The sequence below is a fragment of the Vanessa tameamea genome, chromosome 31 (genome assembly GCF_037043105.1).
Source record: "Vanessa tameamea isolate UH-Manoa-2023 chromosome 31, ilVanTame1 primary haplotype, whole genome shotgun sequence".
NCBI lineage: Eukaryota > Metazoa > Arthropoda > Insecta > Lepidoptera > Nymphalidae > Vanessa > Vanessa tameamea.
In genome coordinates this window covers 2,065,756-2,084,286 of record NC_087339.1, presented here as the reverse complement: position 1 = coordinate 2,084,286, position 18,531 = coordinate 2,065,756, and the positions used below count along the sequence as shown (strand labels likewise).

At 36.2% G+C, this 18,531-nt stretch overlaps 3 protein-coding genes across 3 annotated transcripts in view; all 3 read left to right on the top strand.

The window, feature by feature from the left end:
* The first annotated feature begins 123 nt into the window (after window positions 1-123).
* On the top strand, window positions 124-2,974 carry LOC113398058 (small ribosomal subunit protein mS35). The gene is made up of 2 exons (XM_026636629.2): window positions 124-427; window positions 2,137-2,974. Exons 1-2 carry the CDS (start codon window positions 158-160, stop codon window positions 2,941-2,943), a joined length of 1,077 nt encoding a protein of 358 aa, XP_026492414.2. The 5' UTR covers window positions 124-157; the 3' UTR covers window positions 2,944-2,974.
* A 2,154-nt stretch (window positions 2,975-5,128) lies between these two features.
* LOC113404312 (uncharacterized) overlaps window positions 5,129-18,531 on the top strand; it is a 29,249-nt gene continuing 15,846 nt past the window's right edge. The window contains exons 1-6 of the mRNA XM_064220067.1: window positions 5,129-5,228; window positions 5,525-5,599; window positions 6,949-7,130; window positions 7,219-7,357; window positions 15,322-15,455; window positions 16,070-16,899. Coding sequence (XP_064076137.1) covers window positions 5,147-5,228; window positions 5,525-5,599; window positions 6,949-7,130; window positions 7,219-7,357; window positions 15,322-15,455; window positions 16,070-16,899 — 1,442 coding nt within the window. The 5' untranslated portion in view covers window positions 5,129-5,146. The remainder of the gene's footprint in view (window positions 5,229-5,524; window positions 5,600-6,948; window positions 7,131-7,218; window positions 7,358-15,321; window positions 15,456-16,069; window positions 16,900-18,531) is intronic.
* LOC113404308 (putative aminopeptidase W07G4.4) lies at window positions 11,977-13,597 on the top strand. The gene has a single exon (XM_026645172.2). The coding sequence runs from the start codon at window positions 12,003-12,005 to the stop codon at window positions 13,533-13,535; it is 1,533 nt and encodes a 510-aa protein (XP_026500957.2). The 5' UTR covers window positions 11,977-12,002; the 3' UTR covers window positions 13,536-13,597.

Below are 18,531 nucleotides of genomic sequence, written 5' to 3'. Positions count from 1 at the left end.
TAAAACCTAAAAAATACATGATTTAATAATAAAATATATAATTAAAAATAAATAAATTATTTCATTATGATATTGTGTGTTATATAATAAAATTCTTTCTTTTGAGTTTTGACATTTAAAAAATTTCTAAATATATAACCTACAAAATAACAAATGGATGTATTTAATATTCTGTCATAAGTCTGTAATTTTAAATAAATTAATAAAAATGAGTTTGTTTATAAGAAATTATAAACCCGGTGTGGCTTACAACGCTCAGATATTATGGCGTTTCAATTCAACAACAGCGGAAACTGTAAAACAGGGCGAGGATGAAGAAGAATTTCGTGTTCTTGATATTTTACATAAAAAGGGAAAATTACAGAAGAGAGTAAACCGTAGAGCAGATATACAGCCAGATAGATCGGAGAAAATGCCGACAGACCAAGTGAGTAAACATATAAGATCAATCAGCGCTCCCATGAATTTATGGTATGTGTTCACATGATTTCAACTTTTTGTCGAACCTATATATTTTAGCTAAGTATTTATATCTATCTATCACTCGCTCTTTAGTTCACAGTTTAATATGCGGTCATAGTTAAATACAGCAAATAAATTCAATCAGTTCACTGTTGATAAATTGAACAAAACTATAAACAAGATGCTTATGTCCACCAGTGGGTAAAGACTGGCTGATGATGATGAATGTTACTATCCTTAAATATATCTAACAATAATAATTCATTAAAAAAAATTAACACAGCTGTACTTAATATTGTTGTGTTTTGGCTTGAAGTGTGAGCAAGCCGGTATAACTACAAGCACAAGAGACATATAATCTTAGTTCCAAAGGGTGGTGGTACAGAGACAATGTCTTTGGGTGATAGTGATCACTTGGTGGTAGTGACTGGTGGACCTACCCAGATAGGCTTGGACAAAGCGCTACCACCAAGTATATAATAAATACTGTTGCCATTTTTAAAGAAAAGATAAAAGATATTATACTCTTTATTTGGTAACTGTTTATAATTTAATGGGACGGCAACCAGATATGGCAGGAGACATTTTAGACGCAGGATTAACAGCTTTACATTATTTTCAATGTAAAAAATTGCTATCCTGTCTACTTCTGAAGGATCAGGATGCTAAAGAAAATCGATTCCTAATGTTCTCTTAGTGTAACATATTATTAATAAAAATAGCAAATATGAACTTACTAGATCTATTAATAATATTATAAAGAGGTGATATTTGTTTTTTTTGTATGTACATAATCCGTGGAACTGATGATCTAATGCTTAAAATGTTTTCTTTGGTAGTAAGTTACAGTATTCCTGAGTACTATAGAACAAGGAATGTAATCCTGTTGTGTTTCTTTTGCCAGTACTTTTCAGGTTTATTATATTTACATAAAAAATAGCAAAATGGGCTAAAATGAAATATGTATATCTAAGGTTTGTTTATATATGTTCCTACTTCGACTGTAACAGAGTATACTTGGTCTGAACCGGATTGTAAAGTATTTTCAAACATTTGTGTCACAAACATATGAGAGATAATCTTTGAAAAATTGGTCGGCAAAGTTATACTGTATTTTTTTTGGGTACCATATGCTTGTACCCTTTGGTACCTTATGTTCTGCTCAGTATTATATTTCTACGTCCAACACCTGCAGGTTTTTTCACTATGTTTTCCGTCACCGTCGAATATTCGAGAGAAATTCTAAACACAAATTAAGCTCACGAAAATTAAGAGGTGCATGTTTTTACCACTGGGTCATCCCAGCGATATTTTGATAAACGTCTTTTTGTTAAATACGTTATTCTACGCGTAACCCACGCGTAGAATACCATGATATATTTAAAAACGAATATTATTTCCAAGACTTGCGAGAAACCTCCTCGCATGAAAATATAGATTTTTCGTTCTTCGTTTCGTTCGATTTTTAGAGGTTGGTCGTCCGGTAATAGGAATAAAAACAAATGTCTTTACTTGGAGTTCAAGTTTGCTTCATACCAAATTTCATCGTTTCAGTGGTTTGTCCGTGAAACAGCAACGGACAGATAGACAGAGTTACCATAATATTAGTATAGATGTCCAAATTTGAACTCTTTTTCACTAATTAAAATGTTTTTTTTTTATCTAATATTACAGAATTGGGGCAACGTATGGCCAGGTCCTAGGTCCTTCCATCCATCATCAGTGCCACTGCCAATTCGTCAAGGCTACGTGCCAAAAGGCCAAGCGCCACCAGGGAAGAAGGCGAACGCGGAATTGATGAAAATACCCAATTTTCTCCATCTAACACCACCCGTCGTCAAAAGTCAATGCGAGGCCCTCAAGAAGTTCTGCACATCTTGGCCGAAGCTCTTAAACTCTGAGGAAGCAATCGAGAAGAATTATCCAATGGAAATAATAAGTTCAGACTATTGCCATGCAAGTCCGACAATCAGGAACCCGCTGGCTCGTATCGTGACGTTGCGTGTGAAACTGTCAAATTTGAAGTTGGACTCGAGGGCCAGGGATAAGTTTCTGAGATTGGTCGGTGACAAGTATGACGAGAAAACTGATCTGGTAACGTTGACAGCTGATCGGTGTCCGGTTAGGAAACAGAATATGGACTATGTGAACTATCTCCTGACTGCATGTTACCACGAATCGTGGACTGTAGAGGATTGGGAAACTGATAAGTGCTTAGAAGACATGGAATATTATGATTTTGATTTGAATCCGTCGAAGAAGAATCTTGTTAATTGGTATTTAATGTCAAACAACGAAGATAATAATTTAAATGATGAACAGGTTAAAAATTTTGATGTTTCAAAGATTCCTAATGGCGTAGAGTATAAAAGTGCAGTATCTGAATTGTTTAATGAAGGTGAAAGTGATCTCGCATTGAATAAATATGATACATCTGTAAGGAAATTGTTAGGGTTGCCAGAGAAGAAAATTGCGAATTGATTGTAAATAGAAATAAATATTATTAGTTGTATATTGTATTTTTTTCTAATATAATCGTGTAAAAATTCATTAAATTCATGTATTAATCAGGTATACTTAGTATTTCTTTTTTTCATTTTGAAAGCATTGTCAGTATAGCCACAGCGTAAAAACTACCAGTCGCCTTAAAGTCTCCCGAAATGCAGTTTGTTTTCTTTGCCGCAATTTGTCAAATTTATTGATTATATTTTTGTACTCAGTCTGTACCGTAATCGTGTATTGTTGGTACTTGTATATTGGTACCAGTACCAAGAATGTAATGTAAATGATATTTAAGTATATTTATGAATAGTTTTATTATAAACTTGGTGTTGCCCGCACTTTGCTCGCGTGGAATTTAAATATATTCGTTAATTTAAGACATCTTTGTATACCACATTGGTGTGTATTTCAACCCTTCCCTACCCAGGGCTAGAATATCTAGAAATGCTTTAATATAATAGTATCTACTCATTTGAATCAGTAACCCAAAAATAAAGTTTCATGTTTCTAACTTAAAATATGACAGACTTCCGTACAAACAGTCAACCCCTTTTTCACCCCCTTAGGGGTAGAATTTCTAAATTAAATTAGTTAGTGTCTACTCAATAAAACGATTCTACTCCATGGCCATAACTTCAATAGTTTAAGCTCAGCGATGATGAATCAGTAAGTCAAGACATTTTAGTTGATATATGATAGATAGATAAAAATACAAAACTACAAAATAGTTAAATTAGAACAACTAAATAACACAATGAGCTCGTTTCGTTCGCTCGTAAATTTAGAATTTTACACCCGTGAACGGGATGTCCCAAGCGAATGTATGGCAGTTTGGATTCGCTAGCGCCCTCTCTCCCTGTGACCCCACACAATAGGCTATTTGCCAATGCGAAAAATAAAGTGTCAATTATTGTAATCAGTATATATTATGAGTTTAAAAATGGTTTTGAAATGAGTTTGAAAATGATAATTCATTCATTCAAAAACCCATAAATAAAAATGCATTTTTTAAACGTTTGTCACGTGACACAAAACGCTCATGATTGGTCGGGCTTATGATGACGTCACTTGCTTATTAACCTCGTTTGCCTACTGTATGTGGATTATTTGTGCCACAGATTAAAATACAAGCAAGTGACTTCACCGAGCCCTTTGCAGCGCCATATTGTCAAAGTGGCGTTTTCGCGCGCTATTTAAATATGGAATTTTTATTATTATATTTTTCAGCAAATATGTACTGGAATGAAAAAAAAAACAACTTTTACTGGGTTCCATAACCTCTACTAAATAATATGAAATGCATTTTAAAAACCAGTCAAATAGCCTATTGACACAGGCGACAGTTGCACCACTGATAGCTAGTTGTTCTTTACGCTATAGTATAACTATATGGTAGTAGCAATATCTATGTGATAGACTGCCTACCAATTTTAAATAAAAGGCACGACTAAAAATATATATTGGAAAATTAAAGATTGCTCTTTTCAACATGCTATATGAACCGAAAAAAAAATGTACTTTTTGCTAAATCTCAAAGCAAATAGAAATATGTCTATAATTCGCCTACGATTTTATAAGTTTATTGATTTTTTTTTTTATTAATTATAATGTAACGACTCTAAGTAAGAGTACATTCGCAACATAACTTTGTACAAAAACTGAAATTGAAAAGAAAATTCTCTCAATTCGTGAATTTTTGGAGTTGTAAATTTTGCAGTTTCCAGGTGATTGGCGGGAAAAGTTTTTGGACGAAGTTTTGAAGTCTTCTCACGTTTCTATAACATTACATCGATTTTTAAATAGTAGGTACAGAATTGATTTCAAGGAAATTATTTTTACAACGGTATTAAAACTATCTTGATTCCGTGAACTAACAAGTGTATCATAATAAAATCAGCTGGCGAAACGAGGCGAAAACATTACGCAATTTTTCGATCGTAAAGCACTACACGAAGAAAGGTTCTTCGCAATTCTAATCGTGAGTCGTGGTATATCTACATAGGTATAAATTGAATAAATATTTCACTATATACGGGTTTATTTCATAAGAAAAAATGCAGTAAACGTGATTTTAATTTCACAATTTTTATACTCCAATAAATTTAATATGCAAAATGCAATAAAAATGCACTAAAAATATGTTAGTACAATACACAAACATTACGCCATTTTGTTTATCAAAATGGCGGTGTATTTGACATCTTTGTTTTTATTAAATTTTTGTACTGTCAGTTTTTTTGTCAAAGGAGTTAATTCTAATCAGGGTAATGCATTTTACTTTAAAATTATTATTACATTTTTTTTTATTATGTTCTGATGCTCAGCCTGGCAATATTCACGGTTAATGAATGACCTACAATATATACAGTACCTATGTGCTTGAGCTGTGGTGACCACCATGTGATTTTTCTGCCTTATAAAATTTTAAAATTGGAATCACGAGAATTTTATTATAAAACAATAATCCTATATAACTAACAATATAGAGAGGATATAAAATAAAATTATGAACTTCAAATCAGTAATTGTAGTGTACTTAGATTTATTTTTCACTTTTAAGATATTTTCAAGAAAGAACACTTTGTATTTTGGCCGAATGGAACGATACCTTTTTACATAAATCCAGACCATTTTGGTAAGTTAACATTTATTGTTTAAAATAAGAATGCCTATATATTGTTAGAAATGTTGCCATTTGTTGAACACTAGGTATAAAATAAAGATTTTACACGAGTCAATATTTACACGGCCGCTTAGAATGTATTTCTGATAAGTCTGTTGTCCGTAATTCATCGGCTGTTCAAAGTTACACATGTTTTACTTTTTTTTATGATCGTGTGTCATAAACAATTATAAAATTTTATACTACTTAACTAACTATTAATATACTAATCTAAATTAACTTATGAAGGACATTAATATATATTGGCTGAATGCGTTCAGGCCGTTGCTTGGACGACGGCGCTTAGTAAAAAGGCAAGATTGTTAATTGAATGGCTAACTAAACAGTTGCTGGCGATATATAAAAATAAACGAATGATTACCCCTACGCTTCTATTTAATATATTTATCGGTAACGTTAGATTTAAATATATCTTTTGGCGAAGTTAAAATTATTGTAGGTAATTATTATTGATGCTAACACCTTGGCAAAAAGATAAACTAACTTTGCGGTAAATGAAACTCGATGTTATAATTTTTTCTTTATATGTTCGTTCATACAACGATTGTCAATGTTTCGACGATAAAGTCATACAATTCAATTAAATAGTTAGGTATGTTAATTACATATAATCAAAATCGTTGTCGTCTGCGCCTTTGCTAGCCTTTTAGGCTCTAATATTAGGTCACAGTCACTCCGTGGAACCAGCCAATGGGTGCCAAAACGATACGACTTGGCAACCTTCAAGAAAAGAGCTTACACTTTTCACTTAAAGGCCGGTATCGCATCTGCAAGCCTCTCGGTGTTACAAATGTCCATGGGTGGTGGTAGTTCATATATCATAAAAAAGGCGTAAAATGCCGTTCTTTGGAGTTAAAGCTTGGTTTATACTAAATTTCATCAAATTCGGTTCAGTGGTTTAGCTGTGGATGAGCAACAGAGAGACAGAGTTACTATCTCATTTACGATATTATACTCTATTCGAACCATTCGAGGAGAAAAGTCAAATAAACAACATTTGACAGCAAATTGACGCGATACAATTTGTCGAGAGCTTGATTAATCTATGATATTCACTATGGATTGGCGAAAAAATGACGTTTTGAACGTCGACGAAACTGTTATCGGAATTTTGGAAGTAAATTTAAAGTGGAAATAGGTAGCTAAGTTTAACAGTGTTGTATTATAAATAAAGATATATTAATCATAAATTCTTAGTAGTGCACAATATAGCTGAGCTATTAGAGAATCGCATGAAATACGTAAATCTAAGGTTTGTTTATCTTTTTTCCTGCTTCCATTTGAATATATATATATTATAGATAACGAACAAACCAATTTAATTATGACGACGCTATCGTCTTTCGCATTCAAAACCTGCCTCGAATTCCACCCGATTTTGGGAGAACCGCAGCAGAATTTACACATAATGGTCTTCGAAAATCCAAGAGGTATTAGGAAGTGTACCATTGATATGGAAGGTCACGCCAAGGAGGAACCTCATGTGAGTTTATTATATTTTTTAGGGCTAAGGACAAAGTCCCTTTATTCTATTGTTCTTCTTCTATTCTGGGACTTCTTGTTGTTTTCAGCGCATAATTCTCGGTTACGATTGCCTTCATTCGCCTCAAATCGATATGCTCGTGATGAAGGCGTTGGGTTTTCCGTTCGAGCACAACCGAGCGAGCCGTGACGTCTTCATCGATGTTCAATTTGAAAACATCGAACCAGGTAAGATGAATCAATTCCGTTTATTACAATTGTCCCATTTGCAGTTGAAACTCTTGGACCTTGGAGTAGAGCAAAAACCTTCGTTAAAAGTGTAACACCTCACTTTTTTCACTGGTTCATTGTTTGTCCAGAGGATAGGGATTTCGATTCAACGGGGAAATGCTGCTAGCATTCTTGGTACCATTCCACTTATAACCATGGCACATGGCACACTATAGTCATGGCATTAATGCCAATAATTCTTATGTAAATATATATATTTAAACCTATTGGTCATAGTTGGTTGGAGATATACTTTTAAAAGAAAATGACCATCAATTGAAAGATAAAATTGAAACTTAGTTAAATCAGCTTCATTATGAGAAGTAGGGAATTGAATTAAATAAACACATATCACATTCATCAAAAGACACACACATAAACAGACACTTAGGTACTCGTACATACAAATGTAGGAGAAAAACTCAATGCATTAATTTAGATTAATCGCCGTAATTATTAACTTCAGACCCTTTTCTCCTTTAAATAAGACAAACTAAGAATAGGTTCCAATCCCCTATTTAATATTTATTACGTAAGAATCTAAAGGTTTTGTAAATCGGCGTCTAACGAGGAGGCCATGATTAAAACAAATTTGCGCAATTTTGCGCTCGCCACTGTTCGGGGCAAGCGGCGCAGGCATTATAAGACAACCCCTACCACCCTCACTGTGGACTCTGCAACATAAGGGGACTCAACTCCAACTTGAACGCCGTTCACTTTCACCTTGAGACGGAGAAGCCGGCCTTGCTCTTTCTTACCGAGACCCAGATATCCTCTCCTTTCGATACGACTTTTCTTTCCTACCCCGGGTATAAATTGTAACATAACTTTGTACCACGAGCTGGGGTGTGCGTTTACGTCAGAGATGATATCTGCTCTCGACGCTTCGGCAGCCTTGAAGGACAGGTCCTATCGATTATCTGGCTGCGTGTAGATTGTGACGACCATCCGCGAATCTACGCGTGCCTTTATGGTCCCATAGCGGTAATGCCGAAACCGACCGACTGGTCGAGCACGTCCAAATGGCTACAGATTCCGTGCTGCAGCAGATCCCATCCGCAGAGATCGTGGTTCTTGGCGATTTTAATGCCCACCATGCCGAATGGCTTGGATCACGCACTACCGATCATGCGGGTAGATCTATTCTCGACTTCGCTTTAGCATATGATTTGACACAACTGACACAACCTCGCCAACGCGAATACCGGACGTGGAGGATCATACACCTTGCCTGTTGGACCTTCTGCTGACTTCCCATCCGGATAGCTATCAGGTTATCGTCGATCCCCCTCTGGGCTCGTCCGACCACTGTCTCGTTCGGAGTACAGTGCCGGTTGCGCGGTACTCACGACCTCGTTACGTGGTCTGCCGCCGCGTGTGGCACTACAAGTAAGCAGATTGGGCGGTCCTTCTTTGCATCCTACCCATGGGGGCAGGGTTGTTTCTCGCCGGATGATCCGAGCGTTATTGCTGACTCTGTTGCCGATGTGGTGCGTCAGGGTATGGAACTGTTCATTCCATATTCTGCGGTGCCCATCGGTGGCAAGTCCCAGCCCTGGTTTGGTCGTTTCTGCAAAACGGCCTCACGCCGAAAATGGGAACCTTACCATGTCTGGGCTAACGCATCGGTGTCACGTGATGTAAAGACCAGCGCATTCAGAAAGGAATATAACTCTACCTCTAGGTCCTTCAAAAACGTGATTGCTAAGGCGAAGACGGAGTACATTGGCAGAATTGGATGCGTACCTTAAGAACCTTTGAAATTACAAATAAACACAATCAAAAATTTCAAAAAATTGTCACTTTGAAAAATAAACAGTAATATAAACCAAACGTGTATTAATTTTCTCCTTTAGATTCTTACGTAATAAATATTAAACAGGGAGGGAGGGAATCGGCCAGTTCTTTTTTTTTCTTATATTAGGGGGGGGGGGGTGAAGGGGGTCAATAACTAGCGAAAATAGTCTTACGTAATAAATGAGTGGCCCCTCAGTAATTATGATAGTTAAGATCTTTCTTTTAATACAATAACAAATACCTTGTGTTTATGGTCACAGTATTGTTAAAAATAGCTATAAAAATCTAGGTACGATAAACAGAGGCGGTCTTATCGCTAAAAAGAGATAAATTGAGCGCAATACATACTTTTTGGTTTTTATTTCTTTTTAATTGATTTAAAAAGAAGTATTTGAATGGGACTGAACTGGCTCGGTGGAAGCCAGGGTTGTATTATAAAGATATGTTAAAGTAAAGCTTACAATAAAGTTAGTTTTACGATGTACAATTACAATATTGTATATACATACATATACACATACAGTACTGTATTATTAGAGCACCACCATATTCATCATTCATGTTCTATGAGCTAACCTAACCTACTCCGTTGGTTGCCTGGAAGAGATCGCTCTGAAGCGGCAAGGTCGCCAAAATTGTACGCGTCTTTTGTTTACGTTATTTATTTATTTTCGCGTTTTGGTGTACAGTAAAGTAATGTACTGTTTGGAAGTCTTTGACGGTGTACATCGAATTGTGAAATCAGATGCATGCTTTTTCATGGCATATGTTGGCGGTTGGTATGTGCATTGGTGATGTAAGGAATGGCTTTGATGAAAAATAATTTGGTTCTAGTTTCCTTAGTATTGATTGGGCGTCAATTTTGGCTATTGTCTCCTCGATTTCATTCTGTAATTAAACAAAGGAAATATTTTACGACATATTACAACAGCAAAGTGAGATATAGAGCCATCCTTGCTCAAGACTTACTTGGTGGTAGGGCTTTGTGCAAGCCCGTCTGGGTACCACCCACTCATCAGATATTCTTCCGCCAAATAACAGTACTCTGTATTGTTGTTCCGGTTAGAAGGATGAGTGAGCCAGTGTAATCACAGGGACAAGAGACATAACATCATAGTTCCCAAGGTCGGTGGCGCATTGGTGATGTAAGGAATGGTTAATATTTCTTACAGCGCCATTGTCTATGGGCAGTGGTTCCCACTTACCATCAGATGGTCCGTTTTGCTCGTCCGCCTACCGATACCATAAAAAATAATAATAATACGTATTATGATATATGCGTTTCATATAGAACCTCATTCCATCCATGGAAAGCAAGGACGGGTAGCTAGAAACTAGAATAAAAAAAAAAAGCCGGTACGAGTCGGACTCGCGTCCGAAGGGTTTCGTGCGTTTATTTATATATATATAATAATACATTATCTATGATAATTTTAACTGTTTTAATACCGCGGTTCATGACAGCCTGGTGATACGGACGGACAGCGAAGTCTTAGACATGCGATTTTACCCTTTGGGTACGGAACCCTATAGATTAAAAAACAGCTACTGGGTTAATAATGAACGAGCCGAGATGGCCCAGTGGTTAGAACGCGTGCATCTTAACCGATGATTTCGGGTTCAAACCCAGGCAACCACTGAATTTTATGTGCTTAATTTGTGTTTATAATTGATCTCGTGCTCGGCGGTGAAGGAAAACATCGTGAGGAAACGTGCATGTGTCTAATTTCAACGAAATTCTGCCACATGTGTATTCCATCAACCCGCATAGGAGCAGCTTGGTGGTATATACTCCATAGCTTCTCCTCAAAGGGAGAGGAGGCCTTAGTCCAGCAGTGGGAAATTTACAGGCTGTTGATGTAAAAAATGTAAAATGTGTTCATAATAATTGCGTTGAATTAAAAAAAATACTTCATCTTTTACCTACTCTATAAATATTTTGATAAAGTATACCATTCTAAAAATTTGGAGGAGACCTTTACGTGCAAAAGGGTTCTTGCAGACTAATTCTATCAGAACAAAACTTAAAAATACTAATACTAAATAGTATAAACATACAGTCAAGTAAGACTTAGTGTATGACTTCTAAACAGGATATATAAAAAAATAATTGTTTATCTGACATACTCTGTAATTGAAATGGTGGAAAAGAGTAACTGTTGAGTTTCTTGCCGGTTCTTCACGGCAGAATCTACTTTCCGAACCGGTGGTAGCTTTATATTGAATTCAACACTTCAACATGGCGATTCAAAATTTCTTTTACGAGCCTACTTGAACAAAGAATATTCTTATTTTGATTTTGATTTACTTAACTATTAAGAAACTATGTAAAACTCGACTGTTGTGTGGGAAATATACGCATTTTAATTTTTATTTTATTCATTTATTATCTTAATTTAAAATAGAAAAATAAAGTTACAATATAAACAAATCTATCTAACTATCGGACTCCCTTGAAAAGGGGTGCCTTGGACCTTGTTATGGTAAAAACGGTACTAAGAACAGTATCTTGTTGTATAGTGACAGAATCAGTGTTTATTTCGCTGAGAAATTAGACTTCTTGTCATTAGTAAAATCAATAATTATATAATTTAAGTATCAACTGTTACCGTTATGTAAACGTTATTATCAATCAGATATCGAAAGTTTAGCTCCGTGTCGTATCAGAAACTTATCAGATATATAAATATAACTGATAATTATAATTTACACAATACAGAAAACAATGATAAAACATTTTAATATTTATTGTTTAATTAATTTATTATAACAATATCACCAGTACTCTGATAACTTTCGTTTCAACATGACGTCGCAGGATTTTAAACTGTACGAAAATATATTTATTGAGACAAATCTACAGTCGAGTGATTACGACGGGGTCATTGTTATAATATATCCACAAGAAAAAAATATACGGTTACCCCGACACATATGTAGTTTTATAGACAAAATATCTCTATTAGACAAACATATTAATACTGTCGCAACCGTTTGGAACTGTGACTATGTGTCTGGGGGACGTTTGATACTGTCCCCGACTGGGAAAATAACGCCGTACCATGATGTGAAGGTGATCAGAGATGCCGCCAAGAAGGGCATGCAGCGGGCTTTGGACGCTGGGATGAAGAAACCTTTGTTGGTCGTGGAGAATGTCGTCGACTTCCCCGATGGACAATTGGTTTGTATTCTGGGAGCCCTTGAAGCGTTCTACGTTCCATTACAAATAAGGGAACGGCAGGAATGCAGGAATTTCATCAGAATCGGACTGCACGCCGAGGAAAAGGAAACGGAGTCCTTCGAGAGGATCGTTAGGAATGCAATCGCCTTGGAAAGAGCTAGAATATTCACAAGGGATATAGCCGGTGGAGATCCTGAGAGGATGGCGCCAGCGAGAATCGTGGAATACGTCAAGAATTTATTCGCCGAAGACAGCAATATCACGATCAACGTTATTGACGATGACGAAACTATCGCAAAGGATTATCCACTTTTAGCAGCTGTATCGAGAGCTGCTAATCACGTGGATCGGCATAAGGCTAGAGTCGTTGAAATAGAATACAAATCATCCAACCCGAACAGAGTTACGGAAACTCTAATGCTTGTAGGGAAAGGTGTGACCTACGACACCGGTGGTGCTGACATTAAAATTAGCGGCAAAATGGCTGGTATGTCCAGGGACAAATGTGGAGCAGCTGCTGTCGCTGGTTTCTTGAAAACTTGCTCGATTCTGAAACCACCACATCTAAAGGTGATAGGTGTTCTGTGTCTATGCAGAAATTCCGTTGGTTCAGATTCGTATGTCTCGGACGAGCTCATCTTTTCCCGTGGGGGGAAATCCGTGAGGATAACGAACACGGACGCGGAAGGCAGACTCGCAATGGCGGATTCACTTTTCAAGCTGTCCGAATTAGCTGGAAAGGAGCTCAATCCTCACATTTACACCATAGCAACATTGACCGGCCACGCCAGAGCTTGCTATGGCAATTACAGCGCTGCAATGGATAACCACAGCGCTAAAGCTACTAACCATTCATCGAAATTACAATTCAGCGGATCGAGGGTCGGCGAAGGATTTGAAGTATCAGTCGTCAGATCGGAAGATTTAGCCGTGAATGTTGGTAAATGTAAGGGCGATGACCTCGTGCAATACGATACGGACGCAAAGTTCCGTAATCACCAACTGGCTGCGGGCTTCCTTATCAAAGTCGGCGGCTTAGAAGATAAAAACATTAAGTTTACGCATTTAGACATCGCTGGTGCCGCTGGAATCCCTCCCGAGGAGCCGACAGCTGTTCCCTTGCTCTCTCTCTGTCATTTGCATAAAGTACTTTTGTAATTAGATATCTTCTGTATTGTTTGCTTTTTAAAATATTAGTCGAATGAAAATAAAACATAAATTAACCAAGTGTTAATTTTAAAAAATATTTTGTAAAAATTAAATCGAGTTTTCGATATTTAGCGCGTATTGAGCGAAAAGTATATTTAAATTAATTTCGTGCTTTTTGTTGCTCGTCGTAGTTGTGATAAAAAAATGCACTTAAATATTACAATGATGATAGTAAATATATTTTTTTTTAATTTGAACAAATGTATTATGCTTTAGGAAACATTTATGCGTCAATATTTATTTTTATATTAATGATTTACGGGCCGCCTAGAGCCTTTATCGATCCTGACCTCTTGGGCTATTGTCGTACCCACTCCTAACATAAGTGATAAGCTTAAAAGGGAGGGGTAAATAGGAATATTTGGGGCATTGCTAGTATTATTTCAAAAAAACAAAACATGCATATTAAAGTTACCCTGTTATTATAACAAAATAATAATTATAAAATGTATATAATTTTTTTGTTTTATTAAAATAAAATTAATTGTAAAATATCACTAGTATTTATTTATTGTTATTAGTTTTCTTTTGTTTTGTAATCATTCCCAATGACATTTTTAATCTGTCGAATTATTTATTATACGATTTATCAATACATATCAGTTATTATATATCATAAGCTTCATTTTTCATCTTAATCATAAGATAGAAGACGATCAATTAGATTACGGTTTTAAATTAATAATTAACGTAATTTTTTTTTATTATTTTTAACTTGGACGAATAGAATAATTCCTTCGAACTAATAATATTCTTTTTTTATGATATATATAGGTGGACGAGCAAATGGGCCACCTGATGGTAAGTGGTCACCACCGCCTATACATAATGGTGCTGTAAAATTTAAACCATTCCTTACATCACCAATGCGCCACCAACCTTGGGGACTAAGATGTTATGTTCCTTGTAGTTAAACTGGCTCACTTACCCCTCAAACCGGAACACAACAATACTGAGTACTGCTGTTTGGCGGTAGAATATCTGATGAGGAGGTGGTACCTTCCCAGACGGGCTTGCACAAAGTCCTACCAGCAAGTCAATTTAAAATTTAGCTTGGACGTTTGGAATCATTCCGTCGTCCAATAATATAGAATGTTTTTGTTAAAATAAACTTCAAGTTTAAATCGAATTACCAGTCAACGTTAAATTTCAATCGAAGTTTTTAATCATCCCCCTTTTACACAAAGTGCACTATTTAAGTCTCACTCTCGTAATTACTAGACTTCCAGAATTCGATAAGGTGCCAATTCTAACATTACTAGAATGAGTTCACGTCCGACTCTAACGGTTTACGTACTGTCCAAAGCATGAGAGCGCAAAAATTGCAAATTCGCAGACATGCTGTTGATATTTAACGAACTTGAGAGCCGAGATGGCCCAGTGGTTAGAACGCGTGCATCTTAACCGATGATTTCGGGTTCAAACCCAGGCAAGCACCACTGAATTTTCATGTGCTTAATTTGTGTTTATAATTCATCTCGTGCTCGGCGGTGAAGGTAAACATCGTGAGGAAACCTGCATGTGTCTAATTTCAATGAAATTCTGCCACATGTGTATTCCACTAACCCGCATTGGAGCAGCATGGTGGAATATGCTCCAAACTTTCTCCTCAAAGGGAGCGGAGGCCTTAGCCCAGCAGTGGGAAATTTACAGGCTGCTAATGTATGTATGTAATGTAATGAACGATGATTATCTAATCGAGAAAAATATTCAAGAATAATATTTTGTTTTTAAGGTTCGATTCCCTTCTTCACGAAAGAAAGGAAACTACCCCCCGAACTAAGGGTGATGCCCTACGACATCAACAGTGTGATGCACTTTGGAGAGCGGGAGTTCAGCAAGAATGGTCATAGAACTATCATATTGAAGGTAATTTTAAGGTTATTTATTTGAAAACTGTGTAACTGATCAGTAAAGGTGAGGACGCAAGGGTCTTGTAAGTGTCGTTATGTATTCAGTGTACAAACAGACATTGCGGTGTCGCAACGCACAACGCCAGCGTGATGTGTCAATTGTTGAACAACAATGGAGTTCAATAAATTTGTTGTTGTAAACCATTTCAATTGTGTAAACAATTCAGCATTGATTTATCGCTCAGGCGTTACGCCTCCCCTCTATATCATATAAGTAAAAAGTTTTAATATAATGTTGTTTACACCTTTAAAGACGTATCACTTTGTATGTTACCCAACAGATATTAATTTTAAGTGCTTAGTGATAAGTTGACGGTGTAACTTTTCCAATAAATAAATAAAAATATTGTCTATGTCTAAATCTAATTGTCTTTGATAAGTAATATTTGACCGTGCGCAAAAAGGCTATATTAAAGTAGGGTCTGGCATATGTAAATAATCACTAATTGCCAAAAAAAAGTTTCTAAGGTCAGGGTATTTTCTTTTCCGAAAAGTTTGGCAGTGTTTTATCTGACAAACAATAAGTTTCTACATCGAATAAAGATTTATTAATAATACTCATTCTTCTAGAACTACAATGCGAAACAAAATCGAATCGGGTTAACGAAGAACGATTTGCGAAAGATCGAAATAATATATGGCCCAGAATGCCAGAAAAGGGATCGCCAAGCCAAAATCGATATGTGCAAAAGTTATCCAAGCTCGAGGAGGAAACGACAAGTCGACGCTGAAATCGTCCGAAGCTTACGAGTGAACCCAAATATAACCCCTCCCCCTGACAAAAACCTAACTGACGAACTAACGAACGATCTAGAAGATCTAGGAATCGAGAATGAAGCGCAAGATTTGCTCGAACAAGTCCATAGAATAACAGCTAAAGCTTTAGAAAATGCTAGAATAAAGCGCTGTAATGACACTGACGTAAATATAGAAAGCAATACAATATCACACGATGTTGCCAGTATAATAGAAGCCACAGTCCTTTATGTCAAAGATGTTGTTAATAAAGCACTAAGAAATTCAACAGCTTTCTGCAATAATACTAACTCGATAGAATTATTTCAAAGGGCAAGATGCGGTTCTCCATATAGATGTCCGGTTAGCTATAAATCAACGAAATCGGGTCGTATTGAATATTCAACGCAACACAGACCTTTCATTCGTCAGTCGACAAAGCACTACGGTAAAGATAGAAGGCCCCAATTTGCTAAATGGTTACGGACGAGCAATATTACCGAAAATAAAGGAAGGAGGAAGAGAGATTTGACAGAATTAGACCAATCAGATTTGAAAACTGTAACTGCAAATGTCACTGGAGATTTGACGTTTGACACAACGATTTCCGTTCAGAAAGTTATGAATTTCGCACCAGTTAGGAGATTTCGAGAGCGTGGTTCGAGGTAAAATGTTAATGTTTTTTGATGTATCATTATATACTATGAAATCTCGATTTTGATAATGTTATAAGGTATAAATAAATACTAAGTAATCGTTTTTAAATTCCATTTTTAAAAAATATACCCGGATGTGTGAATCACAGGCCTTTTGCCTAAGGTCTGACTCGGCTAGTTCTCATATGTTCATAAACACAAGTTATAATGTGTGTTTATAATAACAAATCATACGTCAGAAAATCTAAGAAGAATTGAGGGGAGCTCAGTATTGCTTAGTTAGAATTATCGTACATTAAGAGCTACGATTGTCCAGTCATTAGAACACATAAATCTTAACCAGATATTGCTTTCATACCCAGACAAGTACCATTGAATTATCGCGTGCATTAAGCACGTGATAATGTGTTTATCATTTGTAACAGGTTTAGAACTTGCGAAGGCTATAATATAATTCCCATATGAGAACTGCCAAGTCAGACCTTAGGCTACAATATATTCTCCTAAGTTATAAACAGAAATGATATTTTATGTAGTTATAAATACATTTCAGGACTGACCATTGAACTTGGCAACCATTTAGATCTCACTTCTTTTGTCGTTGAAGTCAACAACCAAAGCCTATATCATAATATTGAACTTGGCTCTCATTTCACATTTGTGTTTTGATGGGATTTATCTTAACATAATTAAACAACCAAAACATACATAGCGAAGTAAAATACTTGCTGAGTTAAGCTTACAAATCCGAATAAAACACACCGAACACTTAACGAATTACAAGTTGCGCCAATATCGACTTTACTGTCCGAGCGCATAAAGAGATTTTAATAAAGAATGGCGGTTTTATTCAGATTCGCGCGCTTTTGTTTTTTTTTTTTTATTAGTCTAGTCAGTTCAATGGATAAAGGAATCTCCTAAATATACTTTATAAAAAGCAACTTTTTTTTAACCGTTAGAATATTTCTCAATTTAATAGTAAAGTAAAAAATAAAGCTATATATTCCACTGCTAGGCTGAGGCCGGCTCTACCTTTGTGGACAAGGTTTGGTGTATTACACAACGCTGCTCAAATGCCTGTTGGTGAAATTAGACACATGCAGCTTACCTGATGTTTTAAAACACCGAGCACGAAATAAAATAAGCACACGGAAATTCAGTTGTGTCTGGGTTTGAAACGACAATTAAGCGCTCCGACCACTGGACTCTGTATCTTTTACACTGGCAACTTACTCACCCTTCAAACCGGAACATAACAACATTAAGAACTGCTATTTGACTGTTGAATGTCTGATGAGTGGGTGGGTCTACCCAGACTGGCTTGAACTAAGCCCTACCACGAAGTAAAATGTCATTAATCTAATCTTATAACATATGACGACCTCCGTGGTCGACTAGTGTGTACACCGCTTTTCATGGGTAGGCCACTCCGAGATCCCGGATTCGGTTCCCGGCCGAGTCGATGTAGAAAAAGTTCATTAGTTCTCTATGTTGTCTCGGGTCTGGTTGTTTGTGGTGCCGTCGTTACTTCTGACTTTCCATAACACATGTGCCCTAGCTGCTTACATTGGGATCAGAGTAATGTATGTGATGTTGTCCAATATTTACATATTTACAAATTGCTTCAAATTGATTAGTTGT

What these genes read in the sequence shown, in the direction of transcription:
- LOC113398058 (XM_026636629.2), top strand. Translation starts at nt 158, where the DNA reads ATGTATTTAATATTCTGTCATAAGTCTGTAATTTTAAATAAATTAATA. An exon ending in AGAAAATGCCGACAGACCAA is followed by an intron (nt 428 to 2,136) that starts GTGAGTAAACAT and finishes CTAATATTACAG; the next exon opens with AATTGGGGCAACGTATGGCC.
- LOC113404308 (XM_026645172.2), top strand. Translation starts at nt 12,003, where the DNA reads ATGACGTCGCAGGATTTTAAACTGTACGAAAATATATTTATTGAGACA.